Here is a 24,736-nt window from a genome sequence, read left to right on the forward strand (position 1 = left end):
CGGACGCAATGTCACGAGAGGGCGGTGTATAACTTTATTGGAGCCGGGATGATTCCTTTCCCACTTCTTGGAGCGCTGCTTATGTACATGTACAAAGGGAACCTGGCCCAGCTGATGTGAAGGATTTTTAGGAATGTGAAAAATGTGATCTCGATCGGATAATGAGGCAAGAGGTTTCATCGTGTTGCTAGCTACCTCGTTCTTGTAGAAGGAGACTACTGGCGTTCAAGGGGAACTCACAGCCCAGCAAGGTAATTAATATTCTCTATTAACTTTGTGTCTTAGTGAAATTATTTCTTCCTATAATTAAAAATTCCAATCATGAAACAGTTCTCAGAGAACATATTGTGTATGCAATAGGAATGGTTTACGGTTGCACTCGAGAAATCCCATGCATAATTCTCCCAACTGTTCCTGGATTTTTGCTTTATTCATCGTGATATTTCCCGTAGATTATTTAAATCTCAAAAGATGATTTCATGACGGAAGTTTTTAGTGTGTGTCTACATGGTACTAGGTTTTACCTCGGATCCAAGTTACACATTGAAATAATTAACATGTAAAGTTTGGTATGCTGCTTTCCATTTTCAGTGCGAAACACGATAGAGTGATAGTTCTTCATTGTGCGAATTATTAGATTTGGTCGTGTATTAATATTGTTTGCTTATTGTAATTCAGCCAGAGATCGAAGCCAAGAATCTATTTGATATCTCCCTAAAATGATTAACGCAAGTTGTCTTTTTTTCTTTCTTCTGCATCAAATGACATGTGCACTTAACCAGTAACATGTAGAAACCGAGGAATCAAGGAATATTGAAAGAAACGGGTTACACATAACATGCAAATCATTATTTTTGTTTGAGTAACACAACCCCGGTGGCATTTCAACAGCCTTCAATCCACGCAACGTGTACACCATACAGCTGCCCAAATAAGGACCGGGATGCCAGTGAACGGGTATTCACATCTCAGCTCACAGACACGTTGAGCAACTTTGAAGTGTTTGATTGATTGGTACAGTTGGGAAAGGATGTTGGGATAGACTTCAGTGCGTGTAATGTTATCGATAAAATTGAAAATAAAAGGCACAAAAAAGAACACAGACACAAGCCTGTCTTTAAATGGGAAACAAACACAAGCAAAGATTCAGGCGAAAGGTTTGGCACGGCCGCTTCTAAAAACCTGCATGGAATGAATTAAGGAACTGGGTCGGAAACAAACTGACTGCACAGTTTTGTGGTGGTGGTGGTGATCCTTGGTAAACAGTGCTTTATGCTCTGGTTTGTTGATGGATCAAATGATTTAGAAATGTACACAAGGCAATCATAGATTGTGGTGGTTGTAGCCGATGTAGCGGCGAACACCATTCCTCCGTCGGGTCACAAATTGTCTTCATTTAATTTGGTTGCTACTTTGTAAGCCTCGCATAGGATGGTGCCCGTCATTCTTGCAGGCATCTTGTGAACCAGTCTGTCTGATGACTACGAAAACTGATGCAGAAAAAAAAATTGTGGTAGTCTTTGTATAGCTATCTCGCTTCCTGTGCGGTTAATTGATGAAATTCTACATCATTGTTTCATTCAGTGCACCGCCTCAACTTCCGGTGAGATTACAAGCAAGTACAAGTCATCATGGCGGCTACAGAAGCGTATGATTTCATTTCATTGTAATTCTTTCTTAAAAGCAATGACAGTGACAACCACACTATAACTGCAGCAGTGACGACAAGACATCAAAACAGCGACGACAAACACAACTTCAGCACGAACTGGGACAACAATAATAAAGTGACAATTACTTGCAACAAACTGCAACATCTTCACAACAATCACAACCACAACAGTGAGCGAAAGCGGATTTGATCTTTTTTTTCACAATCTTTGCCCTTTTCTTCCTTTAGTGAAGAGCAAGATGCTCTGGCTGTCATCAAGGTAAAGAAATCCTCATTTGTGACTTACATTTTGAAAGCACTTAGGGTATTGATTCTCCTGTAGTTTTTCAAAACTGATGATGTCCAATGAAGGTTGGCCCTGCAATTCACCCCCTTGCAACTGAGTATAATGTAAAGCACACCTTATCGGTGTGAGTTTTGACTGACGAATTCTGTGTTTGGGAGTCATGCCTCATTATGTTTGATTTGGTAAGAAAATATTTATTACTGCTTGAAGATAAAGATTCCTGATTACTAGATTTCTAGAATGTTCTAGAACACGTTTTATATGGCTGATCCAATCAGAGACGACTTTACATGCTCAGAAAATGAGATGATGCAGTCGAGCTATACTGATTGGCCAATTTGCTCACTAACTTCTCCCAATTGGTCCAATCAGGAACAAGCAGAGAAGAGGCGCGAGGAAGTCAACAAAGAGCTCCATGTTGCTCGGGAAGAATACCGCCGAAAGAAGGAAGAAAAGGAGAAGGAATTGGAAACCCTTCGCGCCAAAAGAGTAAGTTCTTATGAACTCACTATTGGTCATGTGTTTGAAAATACGACAGATTTAAGGCGCCTTTCCATATGTACGTTTTCGGGGTGTGTTGCGTACACGATGCGTTCATGCGTTTCACTTTCACGGACACAGAAATCGACTCCATTAACATGACACACGTGTGCGTTGCGTTCAGCCGTCAAAATCGCCCCAGGAGCAATTTTGACGGATACGCAACGCTTGGCGCAAGTGTTGACGCGCACATGGGCTGACGCGCACATGGAAAGGCGCCTTTACTCTGCTGAATTTGTCCCACGGACTAGGGGTGCTTTGGGACACTACACTGTTGTCACGGTCGGAGTGCTTGGTATGGAGAGCCGTATAGGAACAACAATGGTCACTAAGGGGATTTCAATTTTGCTAATGGCAGTGAATTTGGGGGGTTGGCTATCAGTTTGCAAATGCTTGTCACATTCTTTAGGAGGAGCGCCGGAAGCAGCAGGCGGAGGAGCGCAAGATGCTGGAGAAGTTCGCCGAGGAGAGGCGAGCCAAGGAGAAGGAAGAGGCGAGGAAGAGAAAGGAGCTGGCCGATTTGAAGAAGAAGGAGCGAGAGGCTAGAATCAAGGCCATGCACGACCCCAACGCGTTCAAGGCGGTCGTCATCGAGGTATCTCTGTCTTATAATTTTGGAGTTTTCTGGCCCGCGTTTGTCACTATTACATGCATGGATGAAGAGGTTCAAACAGGCGCGCGCATGCCCCTTTCCATTTACAGTCACGGACAGATTATGCAGACGCCCTGCGGTATGTAGGGATCAACACCAATACTCCAGTAATTAAACGTAAATTCACAGTGTGAATAACCAAGTTATGATTAAGTCATTGCCAGCGACTTGAAGATTTTCAGTAGTGGTTAGCATTTCCAACCACTGGTCTGTGAGCCAACGGGCAAATTACCGTATATAATTTGCTCCGCAGAACGTCTGAAAGCTTGGCGTGCATGCAAATTTATCATACCTGGCAGCCTATCACAGGTATTTATTCAGAAAGGAACGAGACAAGGGATGATGATTGGCCAATCTCTGCTACCTGTTAAGGTAGACGCCCGTTGAGGGCGCCGATTGGTTATAATCTCGAAGTCAAGGTGCATTATTTGTCGCCAAATCTGAACGGGTATTATGATATCATAGACATTTGGTGCCTATTAGCTGACCAAATCCCGGGAGGAGAAATTAAACACACTTTTCTCCTTTCTGGTGGCTTATTTTATTTATCTTAAATTATACTCTTAGAAACAAGAGCCAGCCAAGAAACCGAAGAAGTCGAAGGAAGAATTGGCCCGGGAGAAAGAAGAAGCGATGAAGGAGCGCGTTCAGTCCCTTCCGATCGGTAAGAAATTCTCGGCTCACCTTTGAACAATCGTCACTATCATGTTTTCCCGTACTCCGTTCACATCCCAGATAAAATCCTCACAAAACTTGCTTACGATAATGACACCGTTGCCGTCAAAGCGGTGGTTTCCTGTTTATTTAAACACGTTTTCACAAAAAACTGAAATGATTACGAAAAGTATGTTTACAAGTTTGCGCATATTCCTCAGAAAATCATAGGAACGCTTCGTTTTGTGGATAATCTGAAAATTGTTGATTTTCAGTGTGTGCCTCTCACCAGTTGACAGGACGGTCAGTTAACCTAACGACCTTGTCGATGCTGCTTCTTGCAAACACACCATTCAGACTCGCCCCTCTTCAGCCAAGTAGACTCCATGAGTGTTGGAAATGGGGAGTAATGTTTGTGGATTTGTATCCGTGCGGGAATAGAGTGTGGCTGTGTCCTATTAATACATGCAACAAAGGAAGTCGCTGCCTACTTCCTTATCGCGCGTCACGACTTTTGCACCACATTGTGCCAAAGACTTTGCAGGCTATCCGCCCGAGCTGAAGTGCACCCCCAATCGGCGAAAAGAAAGACAGTTGGTTACAAACGGGTTCTTGCATGCGTTCTGCGTGTACGCAAAGACCATACATGCCGGAATAAATGGCTGAGTTCGGGCGGCTTGTTTTCGTATGTTCATGAACAGCTCGATATGTTATTCGTGGGTTGGCCGCTCGAACGCTGTATTGGATCGTAAAACTGGTTATCGCTGGTAGTAGTACTACCAAAAAAAAAAAAAATGGCGGCGTCCGTTACGTTCTTCGAGGGTAAATGCTTAGATAACTGGGCTGAATTCTGTACTGTTTCAAAAGGAGCATTCATTGTGGAAAATTATTGTTGTTCATTTGGCAAAACTTCCCATTGTCTTCGGCTTTGTCAGCTTAGCCATCTCGCTATTTCTTACGGCTGTTCAAAAATCAAAACCTCACGAGTTGTTCCGTGTGTGATCCTGTTCCGAGAACAGTGTTCGTGAGTCGTGTTCCTGCCATTCGAGGGCGAGAACAAGAAACCCGTGTCAAGAACAGGCCGCCCGAGTTACGCGTACTCAGCGTGTTCCGCGTCAAACGCGCATAATACTTGCGCGCAGAGAAATATGGACGGGCTGCGTAGCACCGTGATCAGAATAACGACAATAATATAATATCAAATCAGTGCTGTGAAATATGTGATTGCCGAGCTTTCGGTATTAAACTGGGTACCTTCTTCAGGGCAAACAGATTCATGGCAAGCACATTCAGTTCAGAACTGAATCTGCTTGCCCTGAAGAAGGTACTCAGTTACCGAAAGCTCGGCAATCACATATTTCAGAGCACTGGTTTGATATTGTATTCTTGTCGTGATACTTGCGCGCCTGGTGACGCGCTATCCGGTTGGTAAGTGTGACGTCACTTCAGTTTAAACAACGCCCACTAGACACACGTGCACTGCACATAGAGTTACATGCATTGATCGCCGTTTACATGGAACCATGGAACCGGAAGTTAACGCGCAACTTCAGCGATCGTCCAATGGGAGCCTGCAAATCATGGCGCGTCTGCCTTTGTGACAAAGTCACTTACGAACCGGATACTGTGAGTACAAAAACCCAACACACCCTCTTTTGTTCCACTCAGAGCGGATAAGGCTCAGCCAGCAGACCTCGGACAGGAAAGGAAAGCTGGGAATATCAATAAGCACGAGAGCAGTATATGGGGCAGAATTTATGCACCTGTTCTGTTTTTAATCCTGTGTTGACTTTAGGAGCAAACACGGCCGAGGACAAGATTCGAGAGATTGCCCGCAACCTGCTGCAGCGCCTGCAAAGCATCTATTCCGAGATCTTCGACATGAAAGTGCGCCGCAAACGCCAGGAATACGACGTAAGTCTATAGCACGTGTATCACTATGGAGGACGAAAAATGGCCATCTGCTTTTCTGCTATCAGAATGGTAGACAAGCAGATTTTATGTTCTGGTAACATGCAATTTTGACTTTCCTACTTTTTCTGCCACCTCAACATTGTGTGGTTATGCATTATGCATTTTTCTATTTTTCTGCTTTTCTTCTTCAAGAAAAGCATATTTTACTTTTTCTTCATTCGCTGGCGGCCGAAAAGCAGTGTGTAGTTGGAGGGCCAATTCGTCATTGGCTGGTTGAATTCACGGTTGTCGTCAAAATGTTCGATCAAAATTTCTACCTGCTCGAAAGCAGAAAAACAGATGGCCGCTTTTCAACCGCCAGCGAATGAAGAAAAAGTAAAACCTGCTTTTCTTGAAGCAGAAAAATAGAAAAATGCATAACCAAACAATATTCGTTCTGCTTTTTGAGGCGGCAGAAAAGTAGAAAAGTCGAAATTGCATGTTACCAGAACATAAAATCTGCTTTTCTACCATTCTGAGAGTAGAAAAGTATCAGACTAATTTCATCCTGACTGTGTTAACGGTTGACACGTTTTGGTTGAGTTGTTTCGTGTTTGAGAGGAACATAATTATATGGCACGGGTAAGAACTTAAGCCGGCGCAAGCGTTCCTGAATTCAAAAGTTCAGATCCCGCTCCAAATTCTTTCCTGAACCGAATGTCGATTTCTAATTTTTTTTTTTTTTTATGAATTTCGATTACAACCGAAGTGGTCAATTTCCTGTCGTGGTTTAGTCATTTTGGAATCCAGACTCTTAGTAGTTGAGGAATTTCTCTTGATAGCGCCTATAGTTCAAATCGATCTGAGGGGAAAAATGAAGTGTTTATTAGAGAAACACTTGACAAATATCGTTGATGTAGAGTTGCTGTCTGTTTTTTCGTGAATTGATTAATTGATTATAAAGATGAACAAAGAGAATGAACCAGTTCGGAATTCCAACAGCGCATGCCCAAACTGATGCGCGTCCGAGGTTTATCCGGGAACAGCAGTACGCGTGCACGGCACGATCATCTGCCCTATCAGCGCAGCCATACGCCGCCTCAGGCATGCGCTTTGTTCCCCAAAGACCTAGCCTCTTTGAATACCAAACTGGTTCATTGGTTCAATTACTGATTGCATAATTATTATTCAAAGCCTTTCTTCCTACCAGCACAAGGAGTTGCTCCAGCGCATCAAGGATCTGACGAAGCACAAGGAGTGAGTACCAATTCAAAAAGATCAAAAGTTGTCAACGTTTGAAAAAAAACGAGCGATTCACAATACGGGAGATTCACAATAGTGCGCCCCCAAGAGTTTGCAACGCGTGGGCCAATCACAACTTGCGAAATCTGTCGACCTTTTCCAAATGCTAATTGGGTCGACAGATTTTCGCGCATTATGATTCTTCAACGCATTGCAAACTCTTAGAGCGCACTATTGTGAATCGCCCGTATTATTGAAACAGCAGAAAAAGGAACTCTAGGAGACAAAAAAGTGACAAACTGTGGGTCTTGTGTAAGACGCGAGGTTTGTTATAGGACCATTGAGGTCGAGAAGTCAGAAAATCTGATTGCACAAACCCACATTATATTGTTTAGGAGAGATATGCAAAGCGAGGACTACAGCTTTTACCGGAACCGAACCGAGGGTAGCACCTGTTTCGAGGGTGCAACCAACCAGTTCCCTTTGGAATTGTGCTTATTAAAACAGTGTAACGTAAGCTAAAGAATTAGGCTAAGCAAGGAAAGGTAACAAAAAGGTCTACACCATGGAATTCGAGAGCGCGCACATCAGTGATTCTCTGTAAAGCAACTTGCCAAGGCCTACTCGTCCATGAAAATACATGTATCTTGTTGCAAAAACATCAGTTCAGAATCCAGGCGGCAAATGCGAAAAAGAGACGATGTCTCAGTTAAATAAATAGCACTGTGTTTTTGTGATTCCTTTATTTGTATTCATTCTTTTTTGACAGGCCTGTAGCCGCCGAATCCTCTGGCACGTACGTATCAAAGAAAAGTGTCGGCTTGTGAACATGACAACGACGACGACCACAACCATGACGATGACCACGACGCTGTTTGTCGAGTATGTGACGACTGTGTGGCATGATAGGACAGTTATTCCAAAACTAACGATAATGTGTGCAGGGGTGATTGTAATGGCGACAGGCATTACGAGGACAACTTGAGTGTGATTTCGACGTGTGCCGTTCACCTGCGACGGTAGCACACTTTTGGTAGTGACAAATGCAAGTGTGGATATTTTGCAATTGGAAGAATGAGCAGAGTCGGTATTTTAAAAAAAGCAAGGTCATTCGAGGGGTTGCGCTGATTGGGCAAACGTGGCACGAGCGTCCAAATGACCGCGAGCACGCTTCATTGTGGACCTGCGCTGTAGGAATACCGAACTAACAATATTCGAGGATTTTTTTTTCATTGGAAAATGACGCTTCTGTTTCGTTCTTTTCCACAGTGTGCATAAGTTTAAGGAACTTGGCGTGTTCAACTCCCAGGTAATTTGATTAACCCTAAATACCACAACATAATAGTATAGATTGCAATAAACGAATGAGTTATTTCTCGCAAAATCTTATTAATCGTCTTCCGAGACAAGCAGTGAGTCCACTATGGCCCGCTGCCAGTCGGTAGCTGCAGTTGGTACTGGTCTTAATTTGCCAGTGCACAAATTAATTTGAGGGATTTCGATGATTCCCCGCCCCAGGACCAGGAGCAAAAATCGAGACTGGAGAAGGAGAAAGAGGCCGGTTCCATTATGTCGTCCGGGGGTGTGGCAGGCCGAACGAGCATGTTCGGAGGCAGTACTGTAAAAGCACCGGTGAGTACAATTAGTGATCCCCATTTAACGCGGGAAAAATCCAACGCTGCTTAAGTAGACACCATCTTTAAGCAAGAGCTCGTACTCAAGCACGACTGAGTGGTTTGTTCCAAGTAACCAAGTTTCCCCTGATTTTGAAGAAGTCAATGCATAGGCAATAACTTCTGCGATTGCTCTCGGCAAAACTAAGAAATGATACTCATAGTCCTCACAGCATGTGGTTTAGCAAGCATTAGAAGTTTGCAGGGGCTGGACAATTTACAAATGGCTGTGCTTCGGCATTGTCCGAAACGAGCTTCCAGAGCTACGGCTATGTCTGTTGCATTCAAGTACCCACATATTTGCAACTAGCAAAGGCATAGACGCAGCTCTAGACACAAATTTCGGACCAAGCCTCAAAATTGGATGATTTTGATGACCCAAAAGACTAATCCGGTGGGCAGAATGGAAGACCTTTACTGTGAGGCCGTCCTGTTCGCACGCAGGTGGTACGCGCGTGTTACATTTTCTCTTGGACCAATAGGGTCTTGTGGCTTGCCAAAGTGTGCCCATGCGCTCAAGTTATAACCTGCGCGTGAGTGTGATGGCCCCGCAGGAATGACGTCTCCTCGGATTTGTCTATTGTTTGACCCCTCCCTCGGCCCCGTTTCCAAGGACTGCCAGTCCCATCGTCCACTCGTTCTCATCACCTTTACTGCCGGGCGCTTGGAAGGGAATACGTTTTGAGAAAGTTACACGTCACATAGAGTAAGTGACGCGCAAAGCATTGTGGGTTACTTGCTATTTTAATCCATTTTCACTGCGCTCGTGTCAGAGGCACCCGAAAGTGTCTGATCGTCTTCTTGTTCAAATGAACTGTATCCAATGAGTAGTCAACAAAAATTACGTCATACTTTTGTCTTTCCCAGCGTCCTATAAGGGCAGTAGGGACGACGGAAGTCCCACTGAAGCCGGTATAGACCTCTATCATGGGGCAGCCATCTTGATTTTCTACCGTTCAAACCAATGTAACCAATCTGGGGAAGGAAGGGAAAGCCGTCTGTTCCGTCATGTAAACTTGTGTTACTGAGTCTAATGGGTCTACAGGGAACAAGACAAACATGGCAGCGTCATGGTAGAGGTCTGTGGCAGGCATGCAGTTTTGGGATGTCTGTGGTTAAAACTGAAATCGCCTACGTCCATTTCGACTGCAGCTGAGGTCTAATGATGCCGTAAAGATTTGCATGGTTTAAAGTTAAATCTTTCGCTAAGAAGAGCTGTAGTGGGGTCAGTTTCACAGAGCGGCTCGGAGAGGAAATTTGTTGAGCTCAGAAAAGATTGCCTCGGCAAAAGTGGGTTGCCAGCCAAAATGTCTTACTATGTATTTTGCCCATCGCCGGTTGTCTGCTGCTAGTAGGTTTTGCTAAGCACATCGGTTCACAAGCTCTGTGAAATCGGCTTCAGTAAGTAAATTGAATCATGTAGCAACTACCTCCGCCTTTATGAGCTGAAAAATAAAAAAGGGTTGCCAAACTCTTGGTGGCAGCAAACATGTGCTGACCGAAAATGTCTGGATGTAATCGTGCTGGAAGCTGTTGTGGGATAGGTCGCGTTAAATGTCAAACTTTTTGTTCCAGTTGAGTCACACTTTCCTTTAGAAAACCGAAAAAGGGCATGCATGTTTTCTGCCACTAAACTGTAACCCGGGATCCCAGCGAATGCCTGCCAGCTTAACAAGCATGTAACCAACCCGCCTGTATTGTTCGATCCCTTACAGGATGAGGAAGGCTAAACGATAGTTTGTGGGCAAAAAATCGCCGGAGGTGCCACCGGCGAGGCTTGCCCATGCACGCTGACCAAGACCGCGGATTGGCGAGAGGAGAAAATGGCGCCAAAAATTGTTTGCATTTCCCGCAGTGTTTGAATGCATATTGATCGTCTGCATGAAAAACGTGTCACTAAACTACCTTTAGAGTAGCTCCACTACAGTAGGTGTCTAGCCATTAGATAAAACATCATTTTAATCTAGTTGAGGGCGAGACTGTTACATTTTATTTTAAGCTTTTTAATTTTAATGTTGCGTAATATTAAGTACGCCTTATAGTTGAAGGAACGCTGACAGACACTTCTAGTTTTCTCGCAATTTTTTTTGATAAGTCAAAATGGGAATGTTTTCAAATACCATTTCTTACCTGGCTTTGTCTTCTTGAAATATATTTCCTAATCTCATCGAGTTTTGTGACTCGAAGACGGAATATGTCAGCGGGTATGTTCGAATTATAATACATGCAGTACATGTAACTGCCTCTCTCTTTCCAGTAAGCTTATATTACAGCTCTTTCAATAGCAAAGCGTCTTTCCGTCTAGATTCATGAATTTATTATGTTCTGTGAATGCCTTAGAACAGTAAATTTTTAGGGCATGATTTCACGTGAAAAAAGTTTAGCTTTCCCACTCTTCATTTTCCAAACACTGTGCGTCACTTTCTTGACATCTTGATTTTCGTCCATCCCTCTGCCCTACTCGTTCATCTATCCCCCTTTCAGAGTTTGGAGCGAGGTCCGACCATTGACCTGACCAAGTAGCACAGGTTAGCCACATCAGCATTCCCCCAATGGTGGGCTTGGATGTGTGCCACGTGATGCCGCTTTCATCCAATTAACGCATGACTTCCATGTCAACTCCCTTCACTGCCGGTAGACTCCCCAGCAGACACTTATAACCTAAAGGCGAACAGCTAGAAAGGCAAGTCACCCAGATTATAAGCATCTAAAAGTCTCAGTGCGCATGTGGCAAGAGGATGTAGCCAGTCATGTATGCCCAACAGCTTCCATTGACGCATGTGTTATTACCGGCCTTAAAGCGCGTTCAACCGAAACCCGACAAACTTAAAACTCTTTACCAGTCCCCACAATGTTTGGCCATTCTCATTGGGCCATATTGTGCTCCATGAAGATAATCGGCGTAACAAGTACCCCAGAGCTGTTCGTGTTTAGGTTTCCACGTTCGTGGTTAGCACACTCCATCCGCATCGCATTTATAAAAGTAGGGGCACCGTAGCTAGACTTCAGCATTGTTGCGTGAGTTTAATTATAAAGTTACACTTTGAGTGAAATGAATATTCCATTTTCAGACTTCATGGATATGGGTTTCATTATGTTTCACACAGCAATTTCAAGTGGTCTTAGTGTGTTTTTTTTCACGAAGTGTTTAGAATGGGTTTTATACCGCAAAAACGGTGGTGTTAAAATCAACACTTTTGGTGTTATTATCAGATGACCACACCACAGGGCGTTACTTTAACACCGCCGTTGTTACTTTGCCCACGTGTTACAATTCACTGGAGGGTGTTAAAAGAACACGTAACACCAAATAACACCAACATTTTTAACACCCCCGAAAAGTGTTGATGTAGTCCTCTGATAACCCCTTGGGGTGTTTAATTTAACACCTCAGTTTTTGCATTGTATCAGTATGTTCTTGAACCTCAATTTGGTACCTCATGCCAAGTGTTTATTAGACAGGTTTTTGTAGGACCATTAAACTGGAATGTTTCGCTTTTTTGAAAGGCGTCCCACGAATACACCTCCTGGTGAAACGGCAGCCTTGAATGTTAAGTTGATCAATAAATAGGCAAGGTGTGACACTGTCATACTGTGAAAAGCGGAAATATCCTATCCTGCTTGAAGCATCCTGCCAGAAAGCAATTTTTTGGAGAGAAGGTTTTGCCTTAGTTATATAACTAGTCACAGAAGATATGCCAAACCGGGGAGGAATTTTTAAGGGCTTTTTGGAGACCGATGAATTCGGGTATTTTCAATAACCACACCAATGTCGCCAGGCTTACGAAGGCTTTTCAGGCCTGCCGTTGCCATGAGAGAGTCTGATGATGTACATGGAATAAAAGGAATTCATCGCGCTGACGAGAAGAATTAGAGTCTGGAAGAAGAACTTGTCAATTTGAAAGGATGGTGTGTCAGTTTTACTGCATTTAATGTTTGCCTAATGAACTTTTTTTTCAACGTGATGGTTTAATTCTACAAATTTTGTTATCGAGACAAGTTCTTGTTTTCTGTTGGTCGGTGGCATTCGAATAGCGAAATTTAGGCCTATATACATCTGCACCCGTCTACGGGAAACAGCGGGAATTGAAATCCTGAGTGAGACCATGTTTAAAAAGCTTTTTAACAGCAAATAATACAAAGAGCCTCGGGCCGGTTTGTCTCATATGGATCTAGATAGCGACCAGCGATCCCATCGCTGGTTCGCGCTGTCCATAGGCAGGTTCTGGTGTAAGTGAACGAAGGTCAGATCATAAGGCGATCCTCATCTGCGTGAAACGAAGGGGTCAGTATGTTTCACGCGGATCCAGATCGCGATCAGTGATCCGTCGTTTGTTCACTGACACTAGAACCCGCCTAATGGATAGTGCGAACCAGCGATGGGATCACTTTGATCGAGCGAGATCCAGATCTGTCAGAAACAAACAGGCTCGAAGCCCAGTAGCTTTATGTAGTGAACAACTTGTATAGCATGCGCAGAAGGCATTTCAAAACAACTGTGATCGAGCGTCAATAGGCCTATAGCGTAAATGAAGCGCAAGAGAAGAAAAACATGTGGGCCAGCATCCTTAAGCAACTGTGCCGTTCGTTTAGCGCAAAATTTTCTGCTGTGGTTGCACAAGAATGATAGGAGACTCTCTCCCTGTGGGCACGGAGGACCATAGCTAAGCCACTAGGAAAATAGGACCAGCCGTGTTCGAACCACTCAGGAGTAGGAATTTGGCCGTTGCCTCAACATCTGCCGAGAGAAAAGAATTTAAAATGCACACGGTTATAATGTAAGAGACTGTGGCAATACGCAAAAGGTAAATTTTACAGTACATACGCCAATCTTGGAATTTTCATCAATGTGAATGGTTATAAACTGGCTCCATGGACTTTTTGCGTCAAAATGTCCGTGTTTTGAATAGAAATAGCGATTTTGTCAAAATAAGAACAATCTCGGAGAAGGCTAACATAATTTTGAAACATGTCGCGAGTGTTTTCAAAATAGAAAGAAAAGGAAGTTTGAGAATGGGGCAAAATCATCTTAATTATTCAAGATGTGCTTTTTAGCATTACAATGGTTGTGGTGCCAAAATTGAAAATGGGGTATAGCTTTTTCAAATAAAGAAGAGATTGTGATATGTGTTATAATATGAGTTTGAAAGTTTGGGCTAAACTCAAGGTGGCAGGAGGTTGTGAGACTTGGGTCGATATCAAATCTTACAGTGCTGACTATATCGAGTGGAAATTTTTGGGACCTGTCATGGACAACGGGCACATTGATCGAAGGACGCATGTCTTGGTGGTGCGCACAACTGTGTGCGATGTGAACAGTGAAAGGGTTTTACGAGGGTAAACATTATTTTACAACCCAGTTTATAACAAACAGAATAACGTAGCGAGTACGGGGCAAGCCACGGGCCTGCCGTGAGGCCCTTGGAGCCCCCTGAGGACCTTGGAGGGCCCACGGCTGCGTGGTGAAGGTGGATGGAGGCCAGCTGACAGCTTAAAACAAAGTTTGCCTGACAGGACCCCAATTGTGTAAAGGTGAGATAGGACATAAAGACCTCTTGAAACAGAAAACAGTCCTTGGTGTGCTGTGTGTTTTTGTTTCAGTTTTTCTCTCTTGCCCCCTATACCACGTTCTCGCTCCTATCACCGTTCGGACTTTGATTATTTGCAAAAAGTTATATTGCCTATGAGGTCAACGTAAGCTCACCATCAACTTGGAAAATTTCCCTTGGTATTTTTTTGCACATCGTCTGTATCGATAGCCAGTTTTGTAACAGCTGTGACTTGTTTAAAAGCTATACCTTCGAACAGTGCATCTGCAGATGTAGGTGCACTTCCTAGACGGGCATTTTGTTGTGTTCCCTTTTTGTCAAGGCGTGGAGAAATTGTCAGGTCAGGGAATCATACTGTTATTGTTTGAAGGATGTTGTACCTGTCTGCAGTCAGCCAGTTGAACTGTGCATGTGCATAACAGAACTTCTGCAAGGTACTTTGGTATAAAAGAGAACAAAACAAAAACAGAAAATTACACCTTTTCGTGTTAAGACACACATCTAATTGAAACGTGTTGTACCTCATCTCCAATTATTTTTCATTTTTGGTTGGTAAACCAATGACGTTTGGAGAAACGTCCATCTATAGAGTAGCCCAAAGCGCTTCGCACGAGTGTAGCTGGGACATAATTCCTTTCCAAATGCAACGGCGGTGGTTACACGTGGAGCGACTAATACAGAGTCGTTGACTCGAGCTGTGAGACTTGGATCGGACTTGAGTCTTTACTTTTGAGATTCACGACTTCACTTGTAACTCTCAGCTACTCATGCAATCTCATAATCTTTCATATTACGCCTATCAATTTACACCTTGAATGCAAAAAAAAAAAAATCAGACTTTATTTTGTAGTATGATCTTTATGGGTATTATGTGTGTGTGTGGCTGCCGACAAACAAAGAATTTCATTATTATTAAGTTGCGCGCAGACGCAACGCTTCTGCGCGCCACTACGCAGTAGTCCAGCTGTTATTCAAACCAGGGAGTGTTTTGACATACGTTGGATTAAAAAAAACTTTTTACTTTATTCCTTTGCTTAAGTACGGAAAGGCATAGCTAGCCCTGTGGTTGGCAAAAGCTATGACTAGGTAAGAGAGATCTATTATTGCTACTAGTGATTTCTCCCGCCGTCTCTCTGATACAGACGTTTGCATAGAGGGATCCCGATACGACGCTTTTAGCGTCGATCTGTGCACTTCCGCGTTTGAAAACGAGGCCCTAATGTGTCAGTTTCAATTCTTAATACGATCAGACGATTAAAAGTAAGGAGTCAAGACAGAAATACATAAAAGTATGTTAAATTCAGACTATTCAGGCTGCAAATTTTTGTGAGAGTGTCTCAGGATGACACGAAACGTAAAATCAAAAGAAAAAATAACGACAATTTACCACGAACTAACGTACCTGCGATGGTCGTGTATCTTGTGCAGTGGGCGTGGTTAAAATTGAAGTGGTGTCACACTTATGAACGGGATACTGCATGTACTGTGTCGACTCCGCGGGCGCGCGCGATGAAATTCAACACAGAGAGCCTCGGTTTCGATGCGGATATGCGCAGACGTGTGAAATCCCCCTATACAAAAGTGGTTTGTCATAAACCTGTTCAAAAAAGTGACATGGAAGTGTCGCACGTGAACCTGCTGTGTTGTATCGTGTGATAGCATCAGACAAATGTTCGTTGGTGTTGCAAATTGTTTGGTTGGAAAGCGCCCTCTCGTGCCAGATTGCGTGCAGCCCGCGCGCCACATTTTCCTTACATGTCGGGAGGTGGATTGGATGGTGAGTTCTGTGCCTTTTTTTGTTTGTAATGGGGATATTTTTCCTTATTACAAGAACCTTAAACTTATGTACTTATTTAAGCCTTATTAAAGACGCAAAATATGATCATTTATTTGTCATTCGACACTCTCTAAAATGGGGTACGATCAGCGTAGTGTCGGAAATACACGGAGTTTCATATCTTCTTACCCCGTAACGTTACATGTACATGTATACCTTATCGGCGAGCCAAGATAATTTATCTCCTGCTCCTTTTTCTTTTATCCTTGATTTAGACTTCTTCTTGTGGTTATTTATTGAAGATAAAGGGATGGATCTACACGCCAAATGAAACCTCCTTTAGTTTATTCATCACCTGAACCGACATGTGATATGTACCGTAGCCTCCACCATGACCACGAATAAAGTTTACATGAACACTGCAACCCACGAATATTGGCCTCAATATTCTTCATGGTGACCCTGACGTGATTTGCCTGCCATGTAAACTTTTCCCTCGTGGTTTTCCGTGGATTGTGTGAATGATGGCTGAACACAAGACATCCAGACGAGCTCTGAGATCCAAACGGACTGCACCACTTACACCTGTGGAGGCTGTGTTGCCAAGATCAGAGGCTTCACCTGAGTCCTCTGAGCCTTCCGTGCACATGCTGGGCCAGCCTGGCCAGAGTGAGGAATCTACCCAAGCCAATCTTCATGCCGGTGACCAAGCTGGTGGCCATGCTGGCAACCAAGTCAGTGGCCAAGCCAGTACCCATGCCGGTGCCCATTCCAGTACCCACACCGGGAGCCAGGCTGGAACCAGGGACAAGACCAACCTCAACCGCCAGTCCAGCAAGCACACCAGAAGTCAAGCTACCAGCCGTACTCACAGCCACACCGGTAGTGGCTCAAGTTCTCATAAAGGCTCTGTTAACAGCTCCGCCCTCTCCAAGATAAGGGTTGCTGAACGGGAAAAGGAGCTTGCTTTGGCACGCCAGCACCTGCAGTGGGAGCAGAGCGTCTGCAGGAAGACAGAAGAACTGGAAGAACAGTTACTTTCTGCACAGCGCGCAAGAGGAGAATTGGCCCTGAGGGAAAGGGAGCTTGAGATTCGACGAAGGAAAGAGTTGGAGGAGGAGGAACTCCAATTGGCTAGGGAACGACTCCAGGTTGAGCAAGAGGAGCAGCGTATCTTGAAAGTCAAGGAAAGACTGGCAAGACATTTCGAACTTGAGAAACGCTGCAAGGATGCCGAACTGAATCTAGCCCAAGCTAGAAAAGTGTCTGATATTATTCAAACTAGTAGTAATGATCAGTTAACCAGTTCTGATTTTCCACCGCTTAACCCAGCTGCGGCCCCTTATACACCGGCTACATCCGGTGTTAACCAGTTTGTTGCTGTTACAGCCACTTCTTGCCTTCCAATTGGCACTTCACCCGACATCATGCATTCTGATTTGCTCGAATCTCCTGCCTTGCCCGCACCCGTTGCTGCAAATAGTAACGGCGCTTCGCCCATGCCTGTTGCCGCCAATAGTAATGCTGCCTTGCCATTGTCCGTTGCTGCGAATAGTAACGCCGCTTCGCCCATGCCCGTTGCTGTCACAAATAATGCTGCCTTGCCCATGCCAGTTTTTTGCAGTAATAGTGCTGCTCTGCCTGTGTGTGTGGATGCCAGGTCTGATCCAAAAATATCAGTGCCTTTGCATAGCCAGCAAGTTGCCGTAAGTCAGGTACAGCAAACCTGCTACAGTATTCCGCCATTTACTTCTGGGACTACAGTGTGTAGCACCCATTCCTTTCCCATTCCTAATACCACTGTCTGCTCTTCGCTTCCTAATGATACAGGTAACCACTCCTCAGCACAGGTGACTCCGACCATGCCCATACCGAGTGAACCTTCACTCCAAGGGCGCCCTCTGCCTTCTACCGGAGTAGGCACTTCCCTTGGTCAACCAGTAGCACTGAAGGTTGATCCAGGTATAAACCAGAATCAAATGTTGAGCTCAATGTTGGCAGCATCTGCTGGTGGTATTAGTATGGAAATTCCAGTCTTCAATGGTGGGAACCCCTCAGAGTTCTGTTGCTTTGAGGCCATGGTTGAGGGCTGTATCCGACCACTTGTTCATCTAAGTGAATTACAAAAGTATTTCATTGTGAGGTCCAAGTTGCGAGGACAACCCAAAAAGGATGTCCTTGGTTTTGAGCACCATGCTAGTCCTTTTACCCTCGCAATGTCAACCTTGCGTAAGTTGTATGGAGACATTGGAATTCTCATCCGAAGTAAGATCGAACAGATCACTTCTTGGCCTAAATTGGCTGCCCATGATTCCAAAGGACTGGTGGAACTTGCATCCACTGTCTCGGCGTTGGTTGTTCAACTGGAGAGTGCTCCTGAAGGGGAGGCTGAGTTGAAAGCCAACTCCACTGCCTGCGTCCTCTACAGCAGGCTTCCTCACATTCACCAGACAGCCTTTTTGAAGGCCATGACCAATAAAGGTGTGCGTAATTTCTCTCTTGCCGACATTAATGCATGGTTACAGGAAACCTCTGCCGTCGCCCGCAAGAAGATCCAGTTGAATGAGAGCCTGAAATCTGACCCCTTACCTGGTCATCACGAAAGACGACAAAGGGGTGCTGCTGCCTACCACACCAAAGCTGGGAACCAAGCAGCAAGGGTACACAACAAACCTGTTAAAGTGTCTCATTCAAGCGATTTGACGGAATCCAGACCAACCAAGGAAAAGAAACCATTTCGTAAGCATTGTCCCTATTGTGAAGGGGAGCATTGGCTTTCCCGCTGTGATAAATTTGATAAGCTCTCTTCCAGCCAGCGGATTGAGTGGATAAAGGCAAACCGTAGATGTTGGAGGTGCGCCCGCCAACACCGAGAGGGTCAAGAATGCGACCTACGCAAGCCATGTCGGGAGTGCAGCGAGATCCACTTGACGGTTCTCCATGATCTGCTCAAACAGCCGGGATATGGTTCGTACTACTCAAGCTTTGACCCCAACCTCTCGGTTTTCTATGGCGATGGCAGTCCTTGGCACCCAAAGGAAGTGAGCTTGAAAATTTTGCCTATCATTTTGTACGGCAATTGCACATCGCTCACAACTTATTGCCTGTTGGATGATGGATCAAATTTCTCCATGATGCCCATGGAGGCTGCCGAAGCCTTGCAACTGAGAGGGACTGCAACAGAAATTCCGATTGCGACCGCTCGAGATGCTTGTACTCCTTGTAGGGGACAGATGTTAGATTTTGACATTGCTCCTCTGGATGATCCAGACATGCGGATTCATGTTAGCAATGTCTTCTCCTCTCCAATGCTTAGATTATCTGAGCATTCCGTCCCTGCCCAAGATCTTCAAAGAAGATGGCCTCATTTGCAGAATCTCCCTTTGCATGACTGCCAGAAGGTGACACCACTTCTTCTGCTTGGAAGTGACCGCCCAGACTTGGTGATCCCAAGGGAGAGTCGTTTTGGCCCAGAAAGTGCCCCAGTAGCGGTCAAAACGAGATTAGGATGGGCCTTGCAAGGGCCGACAATGCGGCGGGGAGGACGCGGAAAGCTGCACTACCAGTCTAGTGAACAAGATGCTGTCCTCCATGAGAACGTTTGTCGGTTATGGAACATGGATGTCCAAATGTATACTCAGAGAAAGCAAGTTACCCGATCAAAGCAGGACCAACGAGCAGTGGACCTGCTTGAAGCGAAATCAACCTTTGTCGAGATAGGTAATGTACGCCGAGTGGCGACACCACTTTTGTGGAGGCTGGGTAAGCCCACGTTCTCCTGTCCAGCCAGTGCAGTGCTTCCCTCATTGAAGAGAAATGAACAGCGCTTGTTGAGAGACCCTGATTTGGCAAAGATTCATTGCGGTAAGATCCAGGAACTCAAGGAAGGAGGCCTTGTCCGCACTGTTGTCAACCAAGGGGGTGACCAGGAACCTGAATCACAGTGGTATATTCCGCATCATGTTGTGCGCCAGAATGACAAGTCCCGACTTGTCTTCAATTGTGCCTTTCGCTACCAGGGTGAATCGCTGAACGAGGACCTTCTCCCGGGTCCGACTCTTGGGTCATCATTAGTTGGTGTTCTCCTCAGATTCAGAAAACACCCGGTTGCCATATGTGGGGATATCAAGGCGATGTTTCATTGTGTCTCAACTTTGGAAGCAGACAAATCTATGCTACGCTTTCTCTGGAAGGAACCCAACTCTGACAGGGAACCAGAGGAACTTGAATGGAATGTACTTCCATTTGGGACAACGTGCAGTCCATGTTGTGCGTCCTTTGCCCTCCAGAAGCATGTAAGGGACAATGTGGGAGATCCAGATGTCCTCCGTAGTGTCCTAGAGGCTTTTTATGTAGACAATTGCCTTGATGGTAAGCCCACGGTTGATGAGGCCAAGCAGCTTGTGGAGAAGTTGCGTGAGTCCCTCGGTGCGGGAGGATTCCCAATTGTGAAGTGGGCAAGTAACAAGCCTGCCGTGGTTGCTGACTTACAATCTGAAGCTCGGTCAGACAATACCGAACGATGGCTCAACTTCAGTGGTGATACTCCTGAAGAAGTTGCCTTGGGTCCTCGCTGGAATTTTGAGAGGGATGTCCTGACATACCAGCTCCAGCTCTCGGACTGGCCAATCCTTACCCGAAGAGCAGTGCTAAGTGACGTAATGCGTTGCTCCGGAAAGGATCCACTTGGTTACCTGATGCCCTTCATGGTGAGAGGCAAGATATTGGTTCAAGAATTGTGGAAGCGACCATGGGGCTGGGATGATGAAATTCCTGATGAAGGTGAGGAAGGCATTCGGGCCAAGCATTTGAGGTGGAGGCAAGAGCTTGCCCAACTGAAAGATGTCAGCTTGCCTCGATGCTATACTCCTCTACACTTCAATCCAGCCACCAGCAGCTACCAGCTGCATGTATTCACCGATGCATCAGAAAAGGCCTATGGGGCGGTAGGGTACCTGCGAGTGATGAACGAAGTCGGTGAAGTCTCAGCTGAATTCGTGATGGCTAGATCTCGTTTGGCACCAAAGCGAGTCCAGACCATGCCTAGATTGGAACTCATGGCTGCAGTAAGTGGAGCGGAGTTGGTTGAACTCCTGGAAGATGAACTGTCCATTAGAGCCCGAACTACCTGCTGGAGCGACAGTACGACTGTTCTCGCCTGGATAAACTCGGAGTCGTGTCGCTATAACAGATTTGTCGGTGCCCGAGTTGCAGAAGTTCAACGGCTGACGAATCATGTCACCTGGCGTTATGTAGAGTCACAAAACAATCCCGCAGACGACCTTACTCGAGGTCTACCTTTGCAACAAATACGTGACGGCAGTCGATGGCACCGTCCCTTCTTTCTGCTTCAGTCTGAAACGGACTGGCCACAGGAACCACCGAAACTCACCAAAGAGGAAGCCCGTTTGGAAGTGAAACCAGACTTCTTCACTGGGATGATGGTGACGCCTCAGGAAAAACGTCCAGAGATCGATGTTTCATGCTTTGACACTTGGGACGGGCTGGTTGAAGGGTACAGTAAAGCCCTGTACCAATCCCAAGGGGAGGAGGGACCTCCGTTCCTGAGTGCTGATGATCGATCCAAAATTGAGAGGTTGTTGTTCCAACGGGTACAGACAGATTGCTTTCAGAAAGACCTAGTAACTTTGTCTGCTGGAAAGCCTGTCTCTAACAAGAGTCGACTGAGCTGTCTTTGCCCTGAATATGACGCCGAAAGTCAGCTGATCCGGGTTGGTGGACGTCTCCGTCGGGCAACAGAGCTGGACTCTAATGCCAAGCATCCGATAGTGTTAGACCCCAAGCATCCAGTTACCTGTCTGCTTATTCAAGAGGCTGATTGCCGCTTGGGACATGGTGGTGCAGACATGGTTCTTGCCGATCTGCGACGTCGCTTCTGGATAATACGAGGAAGACAGTCCATCAGGAGCCTGCAAAGTCGATGTGAGGGCTGCATTAGGCGACGTGGCAAACCCTCCATTCCAAAGATGGCAGATCTACCCCCATCCCGACTCCGCATTGGCAAACCTGCCTTCTACTCTACTGGGGTAGATTGCTTTGGCCCGTTCACAGTCTCCCTTGGCAGGAGAAGTGAGCAAAGATGGGGAATCATCTGGAAATGTATGACTACCCGAGCGGTCTACCTTGATCTGCTCGACTCCCTTGACGCCGATGCCTTTCTCATGGCATTTAACCGTTTTCGGTCTCGAAGAGGTACCCCGCATGAGGTCCTCTGTGACAATGGAACCAATTTCAAGGGGGGATTGACAGAGTTGACCAAGGCCTTCAGTGAAATGACGCCTAGCTTGCAGGAGCAGCTTGCTAAGTATAAGGTCCGATTCAAATTCAATCCGCCGTCTGCTCCACACTTTGGCGGAACATGGGAAAGGGAGGTGCGTTCTGTAAAGAATGCCTTGTATGCCATCCTTGGCAATCGGACTGTGTCTGCCGCTGTCTTATACACCAGTCTGGTCGAGGTAGAGGCTCTCCTCAACTCAAAACCCTTGGGATATGTGTCCTCTGATGTAGCAGACCCTGATCCAATCACACCTTTCACATTGCTCTTGGGGCGGCCAGACCACGCTCCGCCACAGGTAGTTTACCCAGATCAGTACATCCATGGCCGTCGTCGTTGGCGTCAATGTCAGGCATTGATGCAACAGTTCTGGAAGGAGTTTGTCGACTCCTATCTTCCTTCGATGCAAGCTCGCCAGAAATGGCGAAAGGAAGAAGACGATCTTGCAGTTGGAAATGTGGTCTTGATGATAGATCCACACCAGGTCCGTGCTTCCTGGCCTTTGGCACGCATCATCGAAGTACTACCTGGAGATGATGGGCGTGTACGTGCTGTAAGAGTTGAATCAGGTGGACGAGTTTACACCCGCCCAGTTGCCAAGTTGATCCGGCTGCCTGATGAGACCGAAGACAGAGCTGAAGTGGCTGACCCTGTCTCTCCAAATCCAGACTAGAACCAGTTGTTACTTTCATCTTCACCCACCCCATTAACATGGGGCGGCCATCTTATAATCTTGTTCAGTCTATACATGTTACCTATTGACCTTGCCAGACATCTTGCTGTTCAAAGTTTTGTTGTTCCAAATTGCCAGTGTTCCTCAATAACCATTTGCCAGTATTAAATAAACTGTTGCTCACAGTTTAGGGGCGGCTATGTTGCAAATTGTTTGGTTGGAAAGCGCCCTCTCGTGCCAGATTGCGTGCAGCCCGCGCGCCACATTTTCCTTACATGTCGGGAGGTGGATTGGATGGTGAGTTCTGTGCCTTTTTTTGTTTGTAATGGGGATATTTTTCATTATTACAAGAACCTTAAACTTATGTACTTATTTAAGCCTTATTAAAGACGCAAAATATGATCATTTATTTGTCATTCGACACTCTCTAAAATGGGGTACGATCAGCGTAGTGTCGGAAATACACGGAGTTTCATATCTTCTTACCCCGTAACGTTACATGTACATGTATACCTTATCGGCGAGCCAAGATAATTTATCTCCTGCTCCTTTTTCTTTTATCCTTGATTTAGACTTCTTCTTGTGGTTATTTATTGAAGATAAAGGGATGGATCTACAAGCCAAATGAAACCTCCTTTAGTTTATTCATCACCTGAACCGACATGTGATATGTACCGTAGCCTCCACCATGACCACGAATAAAGTTTACATGAACACTGCAACCCACGAATATTGGCCTCAATATTCTTCAGTTGGCTACGCCGATATGACCAACAGTAGACTTGAATCATGTCGAACTTACGCTGCTCTTCCTTAGTCAGCCACTCTTCAGCCAACGGTACGCACTACACGGTCGTCGCGCTCGGCCAGGCAACTCGCATAACCCTTATGAGGCCCCCTCATTACAGCCTGTACAACGTGGGTCGGGCATACGTCGGTCACCTGCGATTTCGGAACTGAACTAACTCGTAGTAATAAGTGGACATAAGAGGGCGCGAAGCAAGTAACGGCGCGCAGTCTAGTCTCATTTGATGTGTATCCAAAGCAGAAACGAAGACATCCCGACTTGAATCAAGTCTAGTTAAACTCCGGCAGAGATTCAGGCCTTATGCACGCAAACCACGGCAAACAAGCTTCCACCCTTAGCACGGTACAACGGCGACGGATCCCTGTGCAGTACATGCATACCGATTTATACGAAGGCTATACCACTGCCATAATACAAACCGAATGGGCAGCGCTGACACGTGTGCGCATGTCGCCGAACTGAAAAAAGACCCCCCTCATAATTTTGTAGTTTCGCCCGTTACCCTTCTGGTATTTAAATATTTTCTTTTATGATTACAATCCATCGGCCAATCAGAATAGACTACGTAAACATCAGGTTGTATACCTGGCCGAGCAACTTGTACTTTAAACGGATCAAAGGCCGGAAACACATTGATTTTTGAAAATTATACGACTTCGCTTCTCTATAACTTTGCCTTTTGTGTGTTGTATTATGTTAAGCTACACCTTCTTCAAACCCACATTGAACTTTGATGGAGAGAAGTGAGAGCAATAAGCCAACAATACAGTTTGACTGTCACCCAAACCCCTTGTTTCACGTCCACCTTTTAATAAATTGTTGACCCCAAATATCACATCCCGTAGACACTAGTCGATGGCAGCATGCCATCCATGTCGATGTCCATGCTGCCATCGACTTAATATTTAGGGAACGCAACAGTGCCACACAGGGCAAACGTATTGTAGGCCTCACGTACATGATGTACACTGTTAGAAGATCTTCAACAAACAACTTCGTTTAAGTTGTCGTAAAAAGTAAAG

At 45.4% G+C, this 24,736-nt stretch overlaps 2 protein-coding genes across 4 annotated transcripts; both read left to right on the forward strand.

The window, feature by feature from the left end:
• Nucleotides 1-93: 93 nt before the first annotated feature.
• On the forward strand, nucleotides 94-14,182 carry LOC110978019 (uncharacterized). 2 transcript variants are annotated; one of them, XM_022232646.2, is made up of 12 exons: nucleotides 94-251; nucleotides 1,585-1,648; nucleotides 1,901-1,931; nucleotides 2,331-2,447; nucleotides 2,908-3,093; nucleotides 3,718-3,814; nucleotides 5,600-5,718; nucleotides 6,908-6,954; nucleotides 7,709-7,735; nucleotides 8,209-8,248; nucleotides 8,458-8,571; nucleotides 10,328-14,182. In XM_022232646.2, the coding sequence occupies exons 2-12, from the start codon at nucleotides 1,632-1,634 to the stop codon at nucleotides 10,340-10,342; spliced, it is 810 nt and encodes a 269-aa protein (XP_022088338.1). In that variant the 5' UTR covers nucleotides 94-251; nucleotides 1,585-1,631; the 3' UTR covers nucleotides 10,343-14,182. The 2 variants fall into 2 exon arrangements, with proteins under 2 accessions (XP_022088338.1, XP_022088337.1); XM_022232645.2 differs by having other exon boundaries at nucleotides 11,097-14,182.
• Nucleotides 14,183-15,850: 1,668 nt separating this feature from the next.
• LOC147795872 (uncharacterized) lies at nucleotides 15,851-23,628 on the forward strand. 2 transcript variants are annotated; one of them, XR_015423542.1, is made up of 2 exons: nucleotides 15,851-23,203; nucleotides 23,479-23,628. XR_015423542.1 is itself a non-coding variant. In XM_087130739.1 (2 exons), exon 2 carries the CDS (start codon nucleotides 16,460-16,462, stop codon nucleotides 22,904-22,906), a length of 6,447 nt encoding a protein of 2,148 aa, XP_086986865.1. In that variant the 5' UTR covers nucleotides 15,862-15,938; nucleotides 16,214-16,459; the 3' UTR covers nucleotides 22,907-23,628. The 2 variants fall into 2 exon arrangements, 1 of the variants encoding a protein (XP_086986865.1); XM_087130739.1 differs by having other exon boundaries at nucleotides 15,862-15,938; nucleotides 16,214-23,628.
• Nucleotides 23,629-24,736: the final 1,108 nt, after the last annotated feature.

This window comes from Acanthaster planci, linkage group LG20, assembly GCF_054643075.1.
Source record: "Acanthaster planci isolate LZ-2023a linkage group LG20, COTS_SCS, whole genome shotgun sequence".
Classification (NCBI taxonomy): Eukaryota; Metazoa; Echinodermata; class Asteroidea; order Valvatida; family Acanthasteridae; genus Acanthaster; species Acanthaster planci.